This window comes from Tachyglossus aculeatus, chromosome 11 (assembly GCF_015852505.1).
Source record: "Tachyglossus aculeatus isolate mTacAcu1 chromosome 11, mTacAcu1.pri, whole genome shotgun sequence".
Taxonomy (NCBI): domain Eukaryota; kingdom Metazoa; phylum Chordata; class Mammalia; order Monotremata; family Tachyglossidae; genus Tachyglossus; species Tachyglossus aculeatus.
Window position 1 is genome coordinate 32,477,207 of NC_052076.1, and position 23,749 is coordinate 32,500,955.

General features: G+C 51.2%; 1 protein-coding gene across 3 annotated transcripts in view; it reads right to left on the reverse strand.

Moving 5' to 3' along the window:
- DSCAML1 (DS cell adhesion molecule like 1) overlaps nucleotides 1–23,749 on the reverse strand; it is a 244,631-nt gene that overhangs the window by 29,895 nt on the left and 190,987 nt on the right. The window contains exons 8-12 of one of the 3 annotated variants that reach the window (XM_038754515.1): nucleotides 23,260–23,532; nucleotides 13,873–14,151; nucleotides 13,541–13,660; nucleotides 9,598–9,774; nucleotides 1,193–1,392 (exon numbers count right to left, since the gene is read on the reverse strand). In XM_038754515.1, the coding sequence (XP_038610443.1) occupies nucleotides 1,193–1,392; nucleotides 9,598–9,774; nucleotides 13,541–13,660; nucleotides 13,873–14,151; nucleotides 23,260–23,532 (1,049 nt within the window). Of the gene's footprint in view, nucleotides 1–1,192; nucleotides 1,393–9,597; nucleotides 9,775–13,540; nucleotides 13,661–13,872; nucleotides 14,152–23,259; nucleotides 23,533–23,749 lie in introns of those variants that run through there. The other 2 variants (XM_038754516.1, XM_038754517.1) reach the window with 2 other exon arrangements.

Sequence of the window (23,749 nt, forward strand, 5' to 3'; positions counted from 1 at the left end):
CGGTAGGCCCATAGCAACCCAACAAGCCACTGGGCTCATTCCTCTTCAATTTGGTTCCTGCTTCCTGTCCCTGAACATCGCCTCTGCACCAAGGTGCCTTGATGGGATGGGAAGAGGGACGGGGATGGGGACAGGAATGAGAGGGGATGTGTCCACCATGCCATTCTCTCCCAGGCACAGTGGGAGTCCAATGCTACCCCCCAACCTCCTCTGTGCTCATCTCCACCCCAAACTCAATGCCAATCTGGCTCTCCCTGGATGGAAAGTTGGGGTTGATGTTAGGGTTAAGGTGAAGGTTAGGGCTAAATCTGGGGCTGGGATGGGGTTTTGGTAGGATGGATTGGGTTGGGATTGGGGTGGATTTTGGAGCTGAGTATAGTGTTGGAATTAGGATTAAGGCAGGGATTTGGTTTGGGATTGGGGTTAAGAATGGGTCGGGATTGAGTTTGGGGTTAGGGATAAGGTTGGTTTTAGGGTTAGGGTTGGGGTTAGGGTTAGAATTATGGGTAGAGCTAATGCTGAGATTGAGTTTGGGGTTAGGGTTAAGGTTCAGGTTAGGGTTGGGGTTATAATTAAGACTGTAAACTCTAGACTGTGAGCTTGATGGGGTCAGGGAATGTGTCTGTTTTCCATTATATTGTACTCTCCCAAGCACTTAGTACAGTGCTTTGCACACAGTAAGCATTCAATAAATATGTTTGAATGAATGAGTGAATTCATTAAAGGTAGGGTTGGAGTTAGGGTTAAGGTTGGGATTTGGGTTAGGGTTAGGGTTGATACGGTTAGAGTTAGAATTACAGGTAGGGTTAGTGTTGAGATTGAGTTTGGAGTTAGGGTTAGGGTTGGAGTTAGGGTTAAAGTTGGAGTTCATTCATTCATTCAATTGTATTTATTGAGCGCTTACTGTGTGGAGAGCACTGTACTAAGCACTTGGGAAGTACAAGTTGGCAGCACATAGAGACAGTCCCTACCCAACAACGGGCTCACAGTCTAGAAGGGACTGTGAGAGTTAGTGTCAGGGTTGGGGTTTAGGTTAGGGTGGAGTTATGATTAGAATTAAAGGTAGGGATGGGGTTTGGGTTAAGGTTGGGCTTGACAGGGTTAGAGTTAGAATTAAGGGTAGGGTTAGGGTTAGGATTGAGTTTGGGGATTAGGGTCGGACAAGCTGCCAGCGGGCCCTGCAGGGGCTCACCTTGAGGGTCGAGATGACCTCGTCCCCGTGGTCCTTGGTGGCGATGGCATATCTCATGACCCGGTCGGGGTCGATGACCACGTCCCCCTTCTCCCAGCGGATGATGATGGGCCGCTCCCCGCGGGCCGTGCAGTTCAGCTCCTTCATGTGGCCCTTGATGGCGATGGTGGTGTTGGGGTGGGAGGTGATCATGGCCGGGACTGAGGAGCAGGGGCAGGGAGACAGGACGTATGCCCGGTGAGCAGCTGAGAACCCTCTGCCCGGACGGGCAGAACTCATCTCCAATCGGATGGAAGGAGGGGCTTTCAGATGATTCTCCCACCTCCACTCTGGACTCCCAGCATGGAAAGGCCTGCAGGTAGGCTACCCGAAGGAGGATAGGTCTTGTAATCAGAGAATCTGGCCAGCTCTGCCACTGACCTTCTGGGTGACTTCAGGTGAGTCACTTAACCTTTCTGGGCCTCAGTGGCCACATCTGTAAAATGGAGATAATGATGCCTATCTCTCTCTACCTCATAAGGATATCCCGAGACCTAGTTGAGATCAGGAATGTGAAAGCGCTTTGGGAAAATAAAAAGCTTGACATGTTCTAGGCATCATTTTGTCCATGCCTCTGACAGGAAAGACTTTCTTCTGGTGTTATTATTCATCATTAACATGAATTAATATTAATTAATAATTATGGCATTCAAGTGCTCACTAGATGCCAAAGGCTGGGGTAGGTGCAGTACAGTAAGATCAGAGACAGTCTCTGTCCCACTCGGGGCTCACACTTTAAGGAGGAAGGGAGGGCAGATATTTAATGCCCATTTTACAGATGAGGAAACTGAGGCACGGGAAAGTCAAATGACTGTCCCAAGGTCACACAGCAGTCAGGTAGCAGAGCCAGGATTGAAACCCAGATCTTCTGACTCCCAGAACTGTATTTTTTCCACTAGGCCATGCTGATTCTCATAATAATAATAATAATAATAATAATAATAATAATAATAATAATAATAATAATGGTAATGGCATTTGTTAAGCGCTAACTACGTGTGAAGCACTGTTCTAAGCAGTGGGGGAGATACAAGGTGATCAGGTTGCCCCACGTGGGGCTCACAGTCTTAATCCCCATTTTACAGATGAGGCGACTGAGACCCAGAGAAGTTAAGTGACTTGCCCAAAGTCACACAGCTGACAAGTGGCAGAGCCGGGATTAGAGCTGGCTCCCAAGTCCATGCTCTTTCCACTGAGCCACGCTGCTTCTCACCTCCTGACATCATCACCTTTCATCTCATTTTAGACATCTTTAGTGGGGAAAACCTGCCAGCACCTAAAGATTCCCGCCCCATCCCCAACCACCCAGAGATGGAGATAGAGGGATGAGTTCCTCAAATCACAGGGCTGGGCCTCACGGGAAGGGAGCTGTTGGCAGAGAGGTTAAAACTTGGGGTGCCCACTGCCCTCTCCTGGGGTGCCCAGCCATTCTCAGGGCCAATCCCAGGCCTATCCTTCCTGGCAGGGGCTGGATCTGCTAGCGAAAAGGATGGGGCCTGGTGTGGGGGCCTCGACCATCAGACCCCTCCTTGCCAGGAGAGGAGCAGGGCCAGTCCAGCCACCAGAGTCCCCGTCCCCAACCCTGTCCCCTCCAACCCCGTTCCCCTCCGACCAGGTGCCCTGGGGCCCTGGGAACAGCATGGAGACATTTCAGCACCCTTCCCGGCCCGGGATCTTGCAGTAATGAAGCAGATCAATTTTATAATGTGCAGCATTACCACAGGATACACAATGAAACGCCAAAGACAAACAACTGAGTGTGAGTTCTAATGAAGAAAAAGCCTCTGCAGCCAGAGACATGCGAGTATGAATTATTGACTAAGGTTTTACACTCTCAAGGATGTGAGGAGGAATATTTTTCCAACCAAGATTTGCATAATACACCCGACGAAACCTGGGCAGAATGTAGAGTTTGGTTTCACACCCCCAGGCTGGGTTTTGCACGGTGGCTGGTCTCCGTCTTGGGGGTTGGGAGGTGGGGGAGGGGGCTCGTCAGCTCCGAGGAAGGGTGAGTGGGTCACAGGCGGGGGCGACGAGGCAATTCTGATTGAGAGCAGGGAGGGGGTTTGCCCCCATATCATGCTGGAAAGACCACCAGCCATTTGGATAACCTACCAGACAGCCATATGGACAGACAGACAGGCAGACCCTAAGACAATTGGACTACCCACCGGACAGTCAGAAAGACAGGCAGATAATTTTACAGTCAGATAGACCATTGCTGGCCAGACTGACAGACAATCCCACAGAACACCACAGTCAGAGTGATCTCCTGTTGGGCGGGCAGACAGACAACCTGGTAGTCAAGAGGTAACCACCACCCCCATCCCTCTATCGCCTGAGAGTCCCTCGGGTTCAGCCGGTTCCTTTTCAACTGAGTTCTAATTGGGCCCTTCTGGCGGAACAGGGAGAGAAGGGAGGAGGGAGGGGAGAGATGAGGGAAGAGAGCTGTCCTTGTGGGAAGAATATGGCAGGGCGGGTGACAGAAACCCAGGTGGCAAGGGGAAGAAGGGATGCAGAGAAGGGTTTGCTGGGAGGAGGAGAGAGGAGATGACAGGGAAAGTGGGGAAGAAAAGCCAGTGGCAAAAGATACTTTGCTTTGTTTTGGTCCAGCTCTGAGCCACATAGGGTCCTTTGTTTTCCCAGTGCTGCTCTGTGGGCTTCTAGGCTACCCCAGGACAACATGACCCTCCCAGCCCCAACCTCCCCAATTGCTCCCTCCCCTGCTCCTCAGCCATGCTTTATTTTTTTAGGGGGGGGCAGGTTGGGCCCCGGGGAGAAAGAGGCTGGCACAGACACCAACCAATGTCCCTTGCAGATTTGGACTTTGCTTCTCTCCCCCAGTAGAGACCCTCAATCTCTAGACCTCCTGCACAGATTCCCAGGGCATCATGCCACCCCCTTCTAGACTGTGAGCCCACTGTTGGGTAGGGACTGTCTCTGTGTGTTGCCGACTTGTGCTTCCCAGGCGCTTAGTACAGTGCTCTGCACACAGTAAGCGCTCAATAAATGCGATTGATTGATTGATTGATTTGCACTTTGGACTTCCTATTCTACCTCCCCTCTCTTGATGCGCAAATTCAGGCCGTCAAAACCACTCTCTTTGCTGAACTCGATTCCCTCCCCACCCTCTTCCTCCATCGATCTCACACCGACACCCCCCAGCCCTGGACAGCATCCAAAGTCTCCCCCTCCCCTCTGCTCCAGTGCCCATCGGTGGAAATCCAGGCACCAGGCTGATATCAGCCACTCCAAATTCACCCTCACTTGCTACAACTCCTCCCTCCCTTTCACTCAGCAACTTTACTTCTCCGCCCTCATTGGTTCCCAGGTCCACTGCCTCTCCACAACAAACTATTCTAGACCTTTAGTTCCCTCATTAATCTGTCAACCAATAGTATTTATTGAGTGCTTTCTATGTGCAGAGCACTCTACTAAGCGCTTGGGTGAGTACAATGCAATAGAGTTAGCAGTCCCATTCCCATATACTCTCCAGTGCTTCCACCTCCCACCCTCTCACCTCTGATGACTTTGCCAACAATCACTCTATTGACCAAAGCCCCAAATCACCCCCCCTCTTCCCAACTCCCTCTCACCCTTACATCTATTCTCTCATTCTTTTTTGCCATCCTTCAAGAAGATTACCTATCAAAATTTATCCACAATACCTACTTCTAATCCCTTCTCCACCTAAAAACCCTTGCACCCACTCACTTTCCTTACCTCACTTCCATCTTCAAACCTATCCCTCTCTGCTGGTTCCTTCACCTCTGCAATAAAACATGCCTGTTTCCCCTATTCTGATAAACCTTCTCTGGCCAGCCCCCTCCGGCTATCACCCCATCTTCCCCCCTCCCATCCCTGTCCAAACTCCTAGAACAGACTGCACAAACCTGCTCCCTCCTCTTCCTCTCCTTCAACTTTTCCCTTGGTTTTTCACCCTCTTTTGGGCACTCAGACTGCTCTCTCCAAGGTCACCAATGACCACCTAAATGCTAAAACAAATGGCCTCTTCTCCAAATAATCTTCTCAGCAGCCTTTGGGAGGCCACCTCTACTTCTCCTGGAAAAAAGGTCTAACCTTATGAGCCCCATGTGGCCCCATGTGATTCCCCTCTCCTCACTTCTTCTGGAAACACTACCTAACTTTGTGAGTCCCATGTGGGACAGGGACTGTGTCCAACCTGATTACCTTGTGTCTACCCCAGTGCTTAGAACAGTGCCTTGCACATAGTAAGCACTTAACAAATGTCATTGAAAACAAAAACAAAAAACACCTTTGGCTTTCTTGGTTCTTTCCCTGCATCACTGGCTGATCCTTCTCTGCCTCTCTTTCGGGCTCTTCACCTGCATCCCAGTCTATAACTATTCATTCATTTAATCATATTTATTGAGCGCTTACTGTGTGAAGAGCACTGTACTAAGCGCTTGGGAAGTACAAGTTGGCAACATATAGAGACGGTCCCTACCCAACAGTGGGCTCACAGTCTATGGGTATCCCTCAAGGCTAAGTTCTGAACTTTATTGAAGGCACATTTCCTCCAAGAAGCCTTCCCTGACTAAGCCCTCCTTTCCTCTTCTCCCACTCCCTTCTGCGCCACTCTTGCTCCTTCATTCATCCTCCCTCCTATCCCACAGCACATATGCGTATATCTATAATTTATTTATTTAATTAATCTATTTATTAATTTATATTAATGTCTATCTCCCCCTCTAGACTATGAGCTCATTGGGGCAGGAATGTGTCTGTTATTATGTTGTACTCTCCCAAGTGCTTAGTACAGTGCTTTGTACATAGCAAGCGCAAGACTGAATGAATGAATGAATTAATGTGTGGTGCATGTTTGGCTGAAAAAGTCAATATGGGATTCTCAGTTCTGGACATACTGGATACACTAAAAGATTATCCCTTGTTGTGTTTTGTTAATGGCTGTTGAGCTTGATGCTATTTTCTCTACTGTCGTACCTAATTCATGGGCATTCCACCCTTTCCCTTCTTCTTCCTGGCTGTAATTTACTTTAATGTCTGTCACCCCTCTCCTGGACTGTGAACTACTTGAAAGCAGGGTTCAGGTCTGCTAATTCAACAGTTCTAATGCCGATACCATTTGTGAAGTGCTTACCATTTACCACTTGGCTAAATGCTGGAGTGGATACAAGCTAATCAAATTAGACACAGTCCCTATTCTTCATGGGCCTCACAGTTTAATAGGGGGACAACTGTACTCTCTCAAAGTTTAGTTCAGTCCTCTGTTCAGAATAGGTGCTCAATAAGTCCTAGTGATTGGTTGGTCAGTGTGTGAATGTACGTGAGTATGTGTGAGATTGTGTTTGTTTGTGTGGGGAAGTGTGTGCATGCCTGCCTGCGTGCGTGCGTGCGTGTGTGTGTATGTGTGTTTGACCAAATTCTGGTAATGACCAATTCATTCATTCATTCATTCAATCGTATTTATCGAGCTCTTACTGTTTGCAGAGCACTGTACTAAGCGCTTGGGAAGTACAAGTTGGCAACATATAGAGACGGTCCCTACCCAACAGCGGACTCACAGTCTAGACTTTGAGGGTGCATACACAAACACACACATGCACACACACACAGATATACAGTGGCTGACAATCTCCATCCAGCAGCAAAGGAAGCAGCATGGCCTAGTGGAAAGAGCACAGTCCTGAGAATCAGAGGTCTTGGGTTCTTAACTCAGCTCACCACTTGTCTGTTGCATTACCTTGGCCAAGTCACTTAACTTCTCTGTGCCTCAATTCCCTCATCTGTAAAATGGGGATTAGGACTGTGAGCCCCATGTGGGACATGGACTGTGTCAGATTGCCTTGAACATAGTAAGCACTTAGCAAATACCAAAAAAGCCCCAAAACAATAAAACAATAAATAGACTAAACTACCCTCCTCCTCCTCCACTCCTCCTCCTCCTCCTGACTGTCCAGACCCCTTATGCAGGATGGAGGAGGAGAGGGGAAGGAGGAGGGAGAGGTGGGGCAGAGGGGTAAGGGGATAGAGGAAGGTTTTGGTTGGGAATTAGCAGAACATATCTGTAGGTCGAATCAGGGCTTAGAACAATGCTTGACACATAGTAAATGCTTAATAAATGCCATTATTATTTATCCCCGCTCTGTGGTGAGCAACTCGAGGGGAACCCCTCCACTTCCCTGAGCTCCTCGAGCCGTCAACTAGGGGAATCAATCCATCAATGACATTTATTTACTTATCGATTGATTCTCCTTGAAGGGGTCTCTGCTCCTTCCAGCTGGGCTGTTTTCCCTCTAACTGTGTGGATTGTGAGGAGGGAACAGACGGGGGAAAGGAGAAGGAAAGGGAAGAGGAAAAGGGGAAAGCTCGCCGTCCTCTAGACCGTGAGCTCGTTGTGGGCAGGGATTGTTTCTCTTTATTGCTGTAGCATACTCTCCCAAGCGCTTAGTACAGTGCTCTGCACACAGTAAGCGCTCAGTAAATACGATTGGATTGAACTGAATTGAAATTGAATTGAAAGGGAGGAAGCGAGGCGGGGCCGAGTCCCCGGAAAGGAGGGGATAGGGGTCCCTGCTCCATTCATTCATTCAATCGTATTTATTGAGCGCTTACTGTGTGCAGAGCACTGTACTAAGCGCTTGGGAAGTCCAGGTTGGCAACATAGAGAGACGGTCCCTACCCAACAGCGGGCTCACAGTCTAGAAGGGGGAGACAGAGAACAAAACAAAACATATTGACAAAATAAAATAAATAGAATAAATATGTACAAATAAAATAAATAAATAGACGGAGGCTGGGGGCTCCTCTTGGTCCGGCGGCGGTGGCCCTGTGGCCGGTCCAGCCCTGGACTCTGTCTCCACCAGAGGCCTCGCGGGCTAGGAAGAACCAGGTGGTGGTTGTCTTCTCGGCTAGCCCAGCGGGGCTCGGGCAAGTGGGCGACAAAACCGTCCCGCCCTATGGCCTGCGATGCCGACAGGTCACCGAATTGAGGGTCTTTCTTGGGAGGGAAGAGGCCTGGAGTCCCCAGCCCCCCTCGGGATTCTCCGGGCCCTCCTCGACTCTCTTTCTCTCTGCCCCAGTCCCGCGCCAAGCCGAGCCTCCCTGCGCCCGGCTCTTCCTCTCCGCCCCACTGCAGAGGGAGGGGGCGCGAATCCCCCCGTAATTGGCCTGACATTTTTCCTAAACAAACACATCCAGAGCGAGCGCAAACAAAGGGCCCGATCCGAGCTGATTAGCCGCGGGGCTCGATCAGCCGGCACCGCCGGGTTCACCCTCCGGGGAGTGGGGAGAAGGAGAGGGGAGATAGAAGACAGGGATGGGCGGGAGGGCGCTGAACACATGGAATACACTGCTTCTGGAAATTGGGCGGCCGAAAGCACTGCCACGTCCCAGAGGGGTGAGAGGTAACCGGGAGAGAGTCAAGGGATGGAGAGGGGACAGTCAGGGCTGTTGGATGGTCACTGTTGGGTCAGTGGAGGAGGGTCAGGGATGGAGAGGGGAGAGTCAGAGGTTTTGGATAGTCCATGCTGGGTCACTGGAGGAGGGTCAGGGATGGAGACAGAGAGTCAGGGGTTTTGGATGGTCCATGGTGGGTCACTGTGGGGAGATTCGGGGATGGAGAGGGGAGAGTCAGGGATGTTGGATGGTCTCGGCTGGGTCACTGGGGAAGGGTAAGGGATGGTGAGGAAGAGTCAGGGGTATTAGATGGTCCATGGTGGGTCACGAGATTCAGGGGTCTTGGATGTCTGTCCTGGGTCACTGGGGGAGGGACAGGGATGGAGAAGGGAAAGTAATGTGTGTTGAATGGTCCCTGCTGGGTCACTGTGGGGAGAGTCAGGGATGGAGAGGAGGAAGTCAGGGGTGTATCCTTAAGCATTAGGACGGGGGTTTGGGAGGGCAGCTAGCACATAGGTATTCCCAAGGCCCTGGGCTGTCTGGGCCTTGGTGCTGACAGTGGGTAGGAGGGGTGTCACTTGGCAGCTGACAGAGGGGAGGAAAAGTACACCTCAGAGTTCAAAGGAAGGCCCTTTTCTTCCTTTTGTAGGCTGCAACCCAGAACTTCCCACCAGCCCGGCTCCTTCCTGGGACTAGAGAAGTCTCTTCCACCTCAGCCAGGCAGAGCCTACCCATAACATGCAGGATGGATTGGGCCCACGGACACAGTTTTTCCGGCTCTTTGGGAATGGTATGAATCCACTGGTTCTTGGGGTCCAAAACAGCCCCCCACGACAAGCTCAAGGCCCAAAGGGGGTACCCGTTGCCCAGCATGAAACCAAGAAAACACTAGCGGAGGGGTAGAGCCAATCCAGCTAGCACTGAGCAGGGGGTCACCTTGGGAACAGACTGTCCTGGGGGCATTGGGGAAGTGCCGCGGGACTCACTCTTGACGGTGAGGAACATGGACTTGCTGATGTCAGTGCCCACACCATTGCTGGCCTGGCACAGGTAGTAGCCGATGTCCTCTTCCAGCACGTGGCGGATCAGCAGGGAGCTGTTGGGAAGGATCTGGATCCGGCCTGTCAGGGGCACCGGGTGGTACTGTTGAGGATTCCCACTTCCTGGAAGGAGATGCAAAAGCAGTTAGGACAGGGGACACAGGGCTGAGGTCAAAGGGCAAAGGGCAAGATGGATGGATCAATCGAGTGAGAACCTCTGTGTGTGAGGGTGGTAACACTGGAGGACAAGTTTAGCTGTGGGGACCTGTGTGGTTTGAAAGGCCAATGAGGGACCACCCTGCACACACACATAATAATAATAATAATAATAATAGTAGTAATAATGGTATTTTTTAAGTGCTTACTATGTGCCAAGCACTGTTCTAGGTGCTGGGGCAGATACAGGGTAATCAGGTTGTCCCACATGGGGCTCACATTTTTAATCTCCATAATAATAATAATAATGGTATTTGTTAAGCACTTACTATGTGCCAAGCAACTGTTCTAAGCGCTGGGGGGATATAAGGTAATCAGGTTGTCCACGTGGTCTCACAGTCTCACTCCCCATTTTACAGATGAGATAACTGAGGCACAGAGAAGTTAAGTGACTTGCCCAAGGTCACACAGCAGACAAGTGGCGGGGCCACTCCCATGCCGCCCCCCACCATGCTCACACATACTGTCCTCCATTGTGCAGTTGTGTTTGCATTTGCAGCGTGGCTCAGTGGAAAGAGCACGGGCTTTGGAGTCAGAGGTCATGGGTTCAAATCCCGACTCCGCCAATTGTCAGCTGTGTGACTCTGGGCAAGTCACTTAACTTCTCTGGGCCTCAGCTACCTCATCTGTAAAATGGGGATTAAAACTGTGAGCCCCCCGTGGGACAACCTGATCACCTTGTAACCTCCCCAGTGCTTAGAACAGTGCTTTGCACATAGTAAGCACTTAATAAATGTCATTATTATTATTATTATTATTATTATTATTATTATTTGCTGTGCATGGCATTGTTTTCACATTTGTCTCATAGCATCAGCTCATTCATAGCCATGCTTTTCTGGATTGCAGGGGGTCAAGCTGGCCTGTCCACTGCAGTTGTCTCCCAGCTCTCTAATTCTCTCTAGATTTCAAGGCACCAGTCTGGTCTCCCTGCTGAGGTTGTCTCTCAGTTCTCTGCTCCTTTCTGGATCACAGGGCAGCACTCAAGTCCATCTATTGTGATTGTTCCCCAGCTCTCCACTCCTTTCTACGACACAGGGCATCAGACTGGTTTGGCTACTGCAGTTGTTCTCCATCTCTCCCCTCCTTTCTCGATTGCAGGGTGCCAGGCTGGTCTGTCTACTGGAGTTGTCTCCCTGCTCACTGCATTGTCTGAAACTGCACTTCACTGTGTTCCTAAAGTGATTCCTCTGGGTTCCTTGCTTTGTGTTGCTCCATTTTAGCTCACTATCCAGCAGCTGTTTGGGTACCCTATTGGCATCCATTTTCTGTGCACATCCCACCCAGCACAGCTGTGCTGAGATGATGCCAACGTAAAGGGTATGGTTAAGAATTAGGGCTTAAAGAGCCAAGTTTAAGGTATGAAGTCTAAAGGGTAAGATGGTAAATGGGACCCAGAGTGGTCCATAACTGGAGGGAAAAGTAAGGATAGTGGATGGGGAGGGAGGAGGATGAGCACCCCTCAGAGGGAGATGGCCCTGGGGCTCCTGGAAGGAGAATACCAGCAAGTCCCAGAAGGATTTGGACACATTCATGGATGAGTCGTCCATGCTGGATCACTGGAGGGAGGGTCCAGGGATAGAGAGGGGAGAGTTAGTGGTATTGGACAGTCTATCCCAAACTGTGAAGGTAAGAGTCTCAAATTAACTTACTTGTTCTCACCTCTCCTATGCCTGATCTCTTGCTCACGTCTTCCCTTCTGCCTGGGACTCCCTCCCATTTCACACCAGATTGCCCAGCCCTCTCCCTATCTTCAAAACCCCTCTGAAATCACATCTCCTCCAGGAAACCTTCTCCGACATATTTCTGATAATAACAATTGGGGTCTTTGTTAAACACTTGGTATTTGCCAAACACTGTATAAAGCACTGGGGTTGATACAAGTCAATCAGATCAGACACAGATGCTATGTCACAGCCTTAGAGACAGGTATTGTACCCCCATTTTACCCATGAGGAAACTGAGGCACAGAGAACTTAAGTGACTTGCCTGAGGTTACACAGCAAGGCAAACGGCAGATCTGGGATTAGAACTCAGATCCTCGGACTCTCAGGCTTGTGCTCTTTCAACTAGGCCATGCTGCTTCTTGTGGCTTAATCATCCCACCCGATATCCCCTAACTGTCATACAGCACTTCTGCACTGCCTAAGCACTTTTAAGCACTTACGACGTTTTACGCCCATATCTTTTTATTCTAGTGGGAGTTCAACAAATACTACCACTACTACTACCATTATTCTTATCCATAATTTATTTTCCTGTCTGCCCTTTCTTCCAGACTGTGAATTCCTTGAGTGAAGGGATCACATCTGCTGACTCTCCTGTGCCCTCCCAAGCATCTAGTACAGTGCACCGCACATGGAGGAGTTCAATAAATACTACTGCTTGACTGATTGGGTGCCCAGTGGGACAACCAGTACATGGTTCCTTGTGCTGTTGGCCAAGACAGAGTCCTGGCCCGGGTGGACAGTGGAGCAGATCTTGAGCGGTCGTTGCTCACTGTTATATGCTTTGTTATTCCGCTCCCCACAGCACTTGTATATATATTTGTACAGATTTATTACTCTATTTATTTTACTTGTACATATTTACTATTCTATTTATTTTGTTAATGATGTGCATATAGCTTTAATTCTATTTGTTCTGACGACTTTGACACCTGTCTACGTGTTTTGTTTCATTGCCTGTCTCCCCCTTCTAGACTGTGAGCCCGTTGTTGGGTAGGGACCCTCTCTTTATGTTGCCAACTTGTACTTCCCAAGTGCTTAGTACAGTGCCCTGCACACAGTAAGTGCTCAATAAATACAATTGAATGAATGAGTGAATAAAATATAAGGGTAGGAGATATAATAATAATGATGGTATTTGTTAAGTGCTATGTGCCAAGTACTGTTCTAAGTGCTGAGCACTCTTTTAAGCGCTGAGCACTAAAGGATACAGAGGCAACTGTGAAGTTTAAGTGTAAAAGGTAAGAGGTAAAGGTTAAAGGTTAAAGGTAAGAGGATCTGTGTCAGAATGGCCCAGAGTTTAGGATGTCAGGATCAGGCCCACGCTCCCTTGGGAGATACTGTTCTCTTCCCTGGCACTGTCCCTGATGGTGGGGCAGCCCCTGTGAGCCACTGGGCATTCCTTCAGCTTGGGCCCCATCCCTCTGGCTGCCTTCTCCCTAGCCTGGGACAGCTCCTCCCCTCTCAGGAGGCCCAGAGTCGAGCCCTGCGGCTTCTTTGGGGCTGGAGGGTCCCGCTCCCTGCCAGGGCCCCAGGGCTGCCTCTGGGCCCTGAGAGGAACAGGATTTGAGCCTGTCTGGAGCTGCAGCAGCCCAGCTGGCAGAACTCCCTGGGCTTGCTCCAGGCCCCTGAGGACTTTGGTGACCAGAGGGTTTCAACCCATTGGGACCTGTTGCCCTCAGGTTTCTTGGCATGATGTGAGGGAGGGAGGTGCCCCTGACCACAAAGTCTGGCCCAAAATGGTCCCCCGCTCCAAAATATGCCCCAAGATTCCCTCAACCCCTAATTTGGCCCCAAGTTCCCTCCCGTCCCCAAACCTGCCCCAAGACTCCCCCAACCCCAAACTCTTCTCCAAGACCCATCACCACCCCTCGCAAGCACAAACTCTTCCCCAAGACCCTGTCTTTTGCGGCAAGCTCATTCTAAGCCTAGCTCCCAGATCCTACCTTTTGCGTGTTTCCACATGACCTTGGGTGGGGGGTAGCCATCGACGGAGCAGTTCAGGACGCCAGCTTTGCCGTAGATCCCGTCCTGGTTGTTGGGCTGAACCACGAACCGAGGAGGGACTGGGGCCCGGAGCAAAGACAGAGACCCTCAGCCACCCGGGCCCTGCCGCCTTCCTGTCCCCACCCCTCTGCACCCCCAGGACCCAGGCGGGCCGCGGGAGCCTCTCCCTGCTGCCTAGGCCCAAGCCCCGGTCCCGCCTCCTCCCCTCCCTACTGGGTGTCTTCATCCCTGTGGTGGCTGGGCGGGGGTGGGGAGGAGGAAAGACCCCCACCTCTGACGATGAGCTGACGCTCACGGCTGACGGTGGCGGCGGCGTTGCTGGCGATGCAGGTGTAGTTGCCGTTGTGCTTGAGGGAAACGCTGGAGATCTGCAGGGAGCTCATGAACTCTTTGCTCTCGATGGTCACCCCGGGGCCCGACACGATCACCTGCCCGTCCTTCCTCCAGGTGATGCGGATGGGCATGTCCCCGGAGGACACCACGCAGGGGATGTACAGCAGCTGTCCGATGGATGCCGGCGGGAACTCGAAAGGCTGGATCAGAGGGGGCACTGCCAGGGGAAAGGGGGAGGATCAGGCCCGCATCTCTCAAGACCTTCCTCTGGCATCTCCCTGGGCCCCCATCAGCTCCGTCAGGCCCCATCTTCTATGATTTACCCCACTACCCCTCAACCCGCCATCTCCATCCCTCCAAGCCAACCTTGGGAAGCAGCGTGGCTTAGTGGAAAGCGCCTAGGACTGGGAGTCAGAGAACCTAGCTTCTAATCCCAGCCCTGCCACTTATCTGCTGTGTGACCTTGGCAAGTCACTTCAGGTCTCTGTGCTTCATTTTCCTCAGCTGTTAAATGGGGATTAAATACCTGTTCTCCTAACTACTTAGGCTGTGAGCTTCATGCGGGTCAGAGACTGTGTCTGATTAATTTGTATTTACCCCAGTACTTAGAGCAGTGCTTGTCACATAGTAAGTGCTTAATGAATACCTTAAAGGAGAAAAGAAGACCGGAAAACCTCCCAGCTGGACCTTGCTCTTGACTCCCCTATGCGATGTCTTCGCTTACGCTGTTACCCCTGTTTGGAATGCCCTCCCTCAACAAATCAGACAGCCCCCAGCTCTCCCCACATTCAAAGTCCTCCCCAAATCCCACCTCCTCCAACAAGCTTCCCCTGATTAATTTCCCAGCACTCTGACCTGTATTATCCCTTCAGCCAACTCTATCACCAATGAACTTATTTACCTCCATCTCAGTAGCTATATGTATATGTCCACTTAATTTATTTTTGGCCTCTCTACTTCTAAATAATTTTATTTTTGACTCCCCTGTTAGAGTGGAAGCTACTCAAGGGTAGTGAAGGTGTCACTTCTTTATTCAATATTTTCCAAGTGTTTAGTGTGGTACCCCACAACAAATGAGGATTCAATAAATACTATTATGACCATTGCTATTATCAGGGGCTGCTCCCCTAAAGGAAGAGAAGAAGAATGGCCTAGTGGATGCAGCTTGGGCCTGGGAGTGAGAGGACCTGGGTTCTAATTCCCGCTCCTCCACTTGTCTGCTGTATGGGTAAGTCACTTAACTTCTCAGTGCTTCAGTTATCTGTAAAATGGGGATTAAGACTGTGAGCCCTATGTGGGAAATGGACTGTGTCCAACCTGATTAGCTTGTGTCTACCCTAGCACTTAGTACATTGCCTGGCACATAGTAAGTAACCGCTTAACAAATACCATTTTTTTAAAAGGTAAGCTGAGTCAGATCTAGTGGATGGAAATGTTTCCATGGGGCTTACACCCATTTCACAGATGGGGACGGGATCGGAAATCCAAGCCCCCTCCTCCCAATGAGCCTTATGGTGTCACCCATCCTTCAGTGGGGCCCATCTGTTCAAAGTACACTGGTGGGGGGCTGGGAGAAGGTCAGTCTCACTCTATCAAAATGCTGGACAATGGTAGCCAGTTGAATTTCTGTCTCACCTAGCCTGGCTAATAATAGGATCTGGGCCAGGACGGATAATTGAAACCCACCGATAACCCTACCCAGCATGCACTTCTTTGTAACAAACTCATGCTGAACAAGTACTTCCACTCTGGAAGATTTCCCACAGGCCTCAGCCTCCGCAAGGGGCTGTGCACGCCAGCACGGGGTCCCTCCGGCTGGGGGCTTCTTCTTCTCATTATTTCTCGTATGGCAGTAATAATTAAGCACTTACAGTGTGCAGTAGACACCATTAATCAGAGCAGACTCTACCCCCATGCCACCCGGGGCCCACAGTCCAGGAGAGCAGCTCCCTATTTTCCCTTTCTCTCATCTCTCCCTTAGGCCCAGAAATGTGGATCCTCTGCGCAATCACCTCTGGCATAACCAGGGCCTCCCAGCACAAGCTCTCTCTCTCTCTCTCTAGGGCCTTCAGCCCCCTCCTTGCCTGGAGCTTCCTGTGGGGAGCCCCCTGCACCCCACAGTTCCCCTGTCCAACCCACTCCTGGCCAGGAAATGCTCACTCAGGGTAGGAAGGCCAGGAGAAACTGTGGGCTCCTCCTACCACTCCCCCACCGCCAAACCTGGGAGGCCTGGCCTAGTGGATAGAGCATGGGCCTGGGACACAGAAGAACCTGAGTTCTAATCCTGGCTCTGCTACTTGTCTGCTGTGTTATCTTAGGCAAGTCACTTTACTTCTCTGTCGCTCAGTTACCTCATCTGTAAAACGGGGATTAAGACTGTGAGCCCCATATGGAACATGGACTGTGTCCAACCTGATTAGCTTGTATTTACCCCAGCACTTGGTACCGCGCCTGGCACATAAAAAAAAGTGCACGTGTCTTTGCCCATGTGCATGTGTATCTGCAAAGGTTTGTGTGTCAGTAGTCACATGGCATGATGGTGGCATGTGGGTTTATATACATGTGAGTCTGAATGGGCACTTGTGTTTCCCTGCATGGATGATTGCATGGACACGTGTGGGGTTTATTTATTTATTTATTTACTTACTTACTTTTTGGTATTTGTTAAGCACTTCCGACTTGTCAGACACTGTACTCAGTGCTAGGGTAGATACAAGATAATCAGGTTGGACACAGTGTATGTCTTATATGGGGATCACTCTCGTAATCCCCATTTTACAGATAAGGCAACTGAGGCCCAGAGAATAATAATACTAATTATGGTATTTGTTAAGTGCATACTATGTGCTAGGCACTGCACGAAGGGCTGGGGTGAATACAAACAAATCCGGTTGGACAGAGTCCCTGTCCCTTGTGGGGCTCACAGTCTTAATCCCCATTTTACAGATGAAGTAACCGAGGCCCAGAGAAATGAAGTGCCTTGTCCCAGGTCATGTAGCTGAAAAGTGGCAGAGCCAGGATTAGAACCCAGGGGCTTGCGTGCATGTGGGGCTTCACGGGCCCATGGGTTGATGTTAGAGAAGTAGCATGGCTCAGTGGAAAGAGCACGGGCTTGGGAGTCAGAGGTTATGGGTTCGAATCCCAGCTCCACCAGTTGTCAGCTGTGTGACTTTGGGCGAGTCACTTAATTTCTCTGTGCCTCAGTTCCCTCAACTGTAAAACGGGGATTAAGACTGTGAGCCTCATGTGGGACAACCTGATCACTTTATATCCACCCCAGCGCTTAGAACAGTGCTTTGCACATAGTAAGTGCTTAACAAATGTCATTATTATTATTATTATGTGCGTATGTAGTGACCTTATGTGCGTATGTAGTGACCCCTGCCTGGGTCAGGCGAGTACTCAGGTGCCCACACTCCCTCCTTTCCCTTCTGCCTTTCCCAAGAAAAGAGGGAAACTCTCTGGGCCCATTGCAGAAAGCCCCCTCCCCACCCCGGGGATCTCCAGGGCTCCGGCTGGCCGGGACCAAAGCCCCACTAATGCAAGCTGAGGCTCCTCTCTCACCCCCGGCGCAAAGGAGTTCAGCTCGGAGGCGGCGCATCCACTTAATTAAAGATTTAGCACGCACGCTCGGAGATGCTTTTATGCTACGTTATTTTGCTGCTAAAAGGGAGCCCACAGCTCCGGAGCCGATGTTAGATTTATGTGTCCGAGCGCCGAGGAGGCCAGGGACCTTGTTGGACGTCCGGGGAAGAGTCGCCCCCCTCCCCGGCCCAAGTGACCCTCCCCTCCTCTGCCAGGCGACTCCGAGGAGCCAGCGCCCGCCGGGCAGCTCGGTGCCAGCCTCCTAGACGGGAGGGGAGTGGGGGGGAGGAGGGGACCCCCGCCGGGCCCCAATCAGCTTGCCCGGGGAATTTTCAATTAGGCATCACCTGGCAACCCACACTCGCAGCTGCCAGGAAACCTGGCAGACACCGCGCCCGGGAGGAGAGCAGAGAAAGTGAAGTGAGCTCTGTGCCAGGAGCGGCCTGCTGTCCCTCGCCCGGGAGCTCTGCCCTCTCCCCTTCCCTCCCCTCCAGGACACAGTCTTCTTGGGAGTCGCTGGCACCTCATTACTCCACCTCCCCCTCTCCCCCCACGACCCCCCTGACTCGCACTTCCAGCACTCGGGATGGCGGAGGGGGTGGGAAGGGGGATCAGAGGATCCAGATGCAAGTGCTTCGCACATTGTAAGCGCTTAACAAATGCCGTCATTACTGTCATCCGTAATCAACTCTGATGTGCTCGCCTGCACAAGGGCATCATAATAAGGGCAGGGAGGGGACGGAAGGGGACGTTGAGGGAGAGAGGTCGGGGATGTGGTGGTGTGGGGGGGGGGGGGGGTTGCTGGAAGGAGAAGTTTCAGAACCAACCGGGGGCTGTGCCACGGGGTTCCCTGGAGTCCCTTGAAACACTCTCTGCTCGCTGAGTTGGAAAGAAACCCGGTTACCACGCTCCTACTGGGGCTGTTTGTTTCCTAATGAATTTCGGCAACACACTGCGCTGGGGGAGAGGGAGGACGGCGCGCACACACACACACACACACACACACACACACAAAAGCGACACACGTATACACGGACACACGCGCACACTCGGACACGCATAGAGGAGCGGACACACGCAGGCACACAAAACGCAGCCCCCCCCTCACACACACACACACCACACACGCACACACAATTCTGTCTGCCTCTATCCTTCTCTCCCCGAAACGACAAGAGCCGGGAGAAACTGTCGCTCAGCGCAATCGTCACCGAGCCTCAGCGACGCGCTGAGACGAAAAAAACATCCGATTCAATTCATTAGGACTGATCGCTCCCCGAATGGGGCTTGAATAATTGATGAGCAGCTGTCGCTCTGAGGATGGGGTCCCCGCCTCCTCCGCCGCCCCAACCCGATGATTTCTATTTTTTTTAAAGCCAACAAACACGGCGGAACCCCGGCGGGGCCTATCCGAGCAAAGGTTAGCGGCTTTAATATGGGATGTTAACACGATGAGCGTTTGCTCCGCTCTTGTAACGAGAAATGGATAGGCCTCGCCCTCCGGCTGAGGGAGGAGGCCCTGTAGCCGGCTCGACTGGGCTCAGCCTCCCTTTCCCCGTTCCCGGACGCCGGGGTCCCTCTGGATGGACGGGCTGGACTCCGGGGTCTCTCTCCGGAGGCCTCTCTGGGGTCTCTCCAACCCAAATGATAATAATCGTAATAATGATGGTATTTGTGAAGCGCTTACTATGTGGCGAGCGCTGTTCGAAGCGCTGGGGGAGATACAAGGTTGTCCCACGTGGGGCTCGCAGTCTTAATCCTCATTTTCTAGATTCATTCAATCGTATTTACTGAGCGCTTACTGTGTGCAGAGCACGGTACTAAGCGCTTGGGAAGTACAAGTTGGCAACATATAGAGACGGTCCCTACTAGATGAGGGAACCGAGGCAGAGAAGTTAAGTGGCTCGCCCAAGGTCACACAGATACCAAGTGGCGGAGCCGGGATTAGAACCCACGACCTCTGACTCCCAAGCCCGTGTTCTTTCCACTAAAATAATAATGATGGCATTTGTTAAGCCCTTACTATGTTCAAAGCACTGTTCCAAGCGCTGGGGAGGATACAGGGTGAGCAGGTTGTCCCACGTGGGGCTCACAGTCTTAATCCCCATTTTACAGATGTGGTAACTGAGGCCCAGAAAAGTGAAGTGACTTGCCCAAAGTCACATAGCTGACTAGCGGTGGAGCTGGGGTTTGAACCCACCACCTCTGATTCCCAAGCCCGGGCTCTTTCCACTGAGCCACGCTACTTCTTTAAGTCCCAGGTCAGAGGGCAGCTCATTTTTCTGCTCCTGCCCCAGCGCGGTCACCTGCTGGTCTTCAGGCCCACAGGCTCCATTCATCTTCCTCCTCCTTCCCCATACCCCCGGCCTCTGCATCCACGCTGGACCCTCCCTCCAAGCCGGCCCCTGACCACTACTGCACTTTTGTCCCCGCCTCCCGCCAGCCTCCAATCAACTCTTCCCTGTGAGAGACCCGATTCTCCCCGTCTCTGGACACATCCTACCCGTTTTCTTGGCTTTGGCCAAGCCCAAGCCTCTGAGACAACCCCCTGCTACCCTCACCCCCCTCCATCTACCCTGCCTTCCCTGCATCTCCTCACCAAGCCACATTCCTCTCCTTAATAATAATAATAATAATAATAATAATAATGGTATTGTTTAAGCACTTACTGTGTGCCAAGCACTATTTTAAGCACTGGCGTAGATACAAGTTGATCAGATTGGACACAACGCCTGTCCCACGTGGGGCTCACACTCTTAATCCCCACTTGACAGATGAAGTAATTGAGGCACAGAGAAGTGAGGTGACTTGCCCAGGGTCACACAAGCTGACAGGTGGCAGGGCCGGGATTAGAACCCAGGTCCTTCTGACTCCCGGGCACATGCTCTATCACTAGGCATGCTCCCCTTGGTGACTTTAAAAAAGTCACCTCCTCCAGGAAGCCGCTCCAAATTCATCCTAACCTCACTCTGGACATGGGGACCACTCCAGCTCCTAACCCCCACCCGCCCCCAACTCCCAGTATCCTCCACCACAGTGACAGCATGTAAATGTTTCTATAGTCTGAAGGGGCACAGTGTTGGCTGAAAACACAAACCGTGGTCAGCACTGCAGGGAGCTAGTACACCAGTGCACCCAGGGGCAAACACAATGAGCGTACGTTACCGAGGAGATTGTCGGTCACGCATGAGTCTTAGCAGCCTCACTTGCACACACAGATTAAATTTCCCCATCAGTGACATCGTCTTCGACCCCAAAGGACAGAGCTCTCTTGCTCTCCCTCGCTCTCCCTCCTTCTCAAATATGCATGTGTTCATTCATTCATATGTATCCCTGATGATTCATGCCTCTGTCACGTGCTGCATATCGACTCGTAAGTCTGCCCTAAGCTCTCTGAGAGCAGGGGCCGTTTCTCCTCCCGTCTCCCACAGCACCCGAGAAAGCACGAGTGTGTGTGTGTCTTGTCTTCCCCATCAGACCGGCAGCCCCTCCAGGGCAGGTTCCACGTCTGAGAGAAAAAGAGCGCCGAGAGAATGTGTGCATATGACAGGGTGTGTGTGTGTGTGTGTGAATGTGTGCGTCTCGTCTTTCTCTTCAGAGTGATGGTCCTTCACCAGACTGGCAGCCCCTCGAGGGATGGTCTATGTCTGACAGAAAGAGAGCAATGGAGAGAATGTGTGCATATGACTGTGTGTGTATGTGTGGTGGGTGAACTTGTGTGTTTCTCGTCTTCCTCATCAGACTGATGGACCGTCATCAGACTGGCAGCCCCTCGAGGGCAGAGTCTATGTCTGAGAGAAAGAAAGCCATGGAGAGAATGTGTGTATATGATTCTCTTCTCCCTCCTCTAGACTGTAAACTAGCTGTGGGCAGGGAATGTGTCTGTTATGTTGTTATATTGTACTCTCCCAAGTGCTTAGTATAGTGCTCTGCACACAATAAGCACTCAATAAATACGATTGACTGACCGACTGACTGTGGCCCCACTGTTTGCCAAGCACTGGACAAGACACTGGGAGGAAATACAGAAATATAAGGTAGGATCTCTGCCCTTGAAGAGGACAATAATAACAACAATGACGGCATTTGTTAAGCTCTCAATAAGTGCCAAGCATCATGATAAGTGCTGCGGTAGATAAAAGATAATCAGGCTGGACACAATCCCTGTACCACAAGGGGCTCCCAATCTAACAGGGACGGAGAACGGGTATCAAATCCCCATTTTACAGATGAGGAAGCTGAGGGACAGAGAATTGAAGTGACTTGCCCACACAACAAAGTGGCAGAACCAGGTATGGAACACAGGCCCCTGATTCCCAGGCCTGTGCTCTTTCTGCTAGGCCATACTGCTTCCAAGACAAAGCAGATCTCAGTAGGCAGGGAAGTGGGGGAGAGTAGACATAAATAATTCTTTTTTTGCCCTAAGTGGGCCCTCAATCTTCCCAGGGGCTTTTTTACCCCTGGTACTTATTGAACACTTACCGTGTGCAGAGCACTGTACTAAGTGCTCGGGAGAGTACAATACAACATAGTTGGTAGACACTTTCCCTGCCCACAGTGACTTTATAGTCTAGAGTGGGGGACATACATTAATACAAATGAATAAGGAGAAGCAGCATGGCTTAGTGGAAAGAGCACAGGCCTGGGAATCAGAGGATCTGGGTTCTAATCCCGGCTCTGCCAACCACTCTGCAAAATGCTTGCTGTGTGACCTCGTGCAAGACACTTCTCTTCTCTAAGTCTCAGTTTCCTCAACTAAAAGGTGGATTAAATACCTATTCTCCTTCCTACTTAGATTGTGAGCACCGTGTGGGACAGGGATTGTGTCTGACCTAATTAACGCAGACCTACTCCATGTTTAGAACAGTTTGACACATAATAAACGCAAAACAAATACGATTAAAAACATACACAGATATGTACATAAACCTCTAGACTGTGAGCTTGCTATTGGCAGGGAATGTGTCTATAATAATAATAATAACAATGGCATTTAAGCGCTTACTATGTGCAAAGCACTGTTCTAAGTGCTGGGGAGGATACAAGGTGATCAGGCTGTCCCATGTGGGGCTCACAGACTTAACCCTCAAGGCCCTACTGAGAGCTCACCTCCTCCAGGAGGCCTTCCCAGACTGAGCCCCTTCCTTCCTCTCCCCCTCGTCCCCCTCTCCATCCCCCCCCATCTTACCTCCTTCCCTTCCCCACAGCACCTGTATATATGTATATATGGTTGTACATATTTATTACTCTATTTATTTATTTTACTTGTACATTTCTATCCTATTTATTTTATTTTGTTGGTATGTTTGGTTCTGTTCTCTGTCTCCCCCTTTTAGACTGTAAGCCCACTGTTGGGTAGGGACTGTCTCTATGTGTTGCCAACTTGTACTTCCCAAGCGCTTAGTACAGTGCTCTGCACATAGTAAGCGCTCAATAAATACGATTGATTGATTGATTGATTGATTAACCCCCATTTTACAGATGAGGTAACTGAGGCACAGAGAAGTGAAGTGACTTGCCCAAAGTCACACAGCTGACAAGCGGCGGAGCTGGGGTTTGAACCCATGACCTCTGACTCCCAAGCCCGTGCTCTTTCCACCGAGCCACACAGCTTCTACTGTTGTATTGCACTCTCCCAAGAGCTTAGTACAGTGCCGCCCCCAACAGTAAGCGTTCAATAAATATGATTGACGATTGACTGATTGATTAGCCTTTTACCTCGCTTCCTGTGCCCTCTTACCTTTGACGGCCACATGGACGCTCTGGCTGATGGACAGCTGGGGCTGAATGAGGACACTGCATAGGTAGGCCCCTTCGTCCATGCCCTTCTGGACGTCCATCAGCTTGAGGGTCCCATTCTCAAAGACCACCTGGCGATGGTTGTCGGGCAGCAGCAGCGCATCCTTGTACCACTTGATGGAGTAGTAAGGGTAGCCGATGACCCTGCAGGTGATGAGGGTGTCCCTCCCGGCCACTGCCGTGATGTTCCTCATGGCCCGGATGCTCGGGGGGCCTGCGGGGGTCGGGGGAGGGGAAGGAGAGAACCGGGGTGGGGAAGGAAGGAGGGAGGGGAAGGCAGGGCGGCAGGCTGGGTTAGCGCCAAAGAGCCAAGCCCGTCCCCCGCAGGCAGGGCTCTGTTCTGGGGTCACTGGGTGAGGGAGGTAAGAGGGGGCACTTGGAGAGGGGGAGGAAGGGGAGGGAGGAAAGGAGAGGGTGCCCTGACCCGCTGA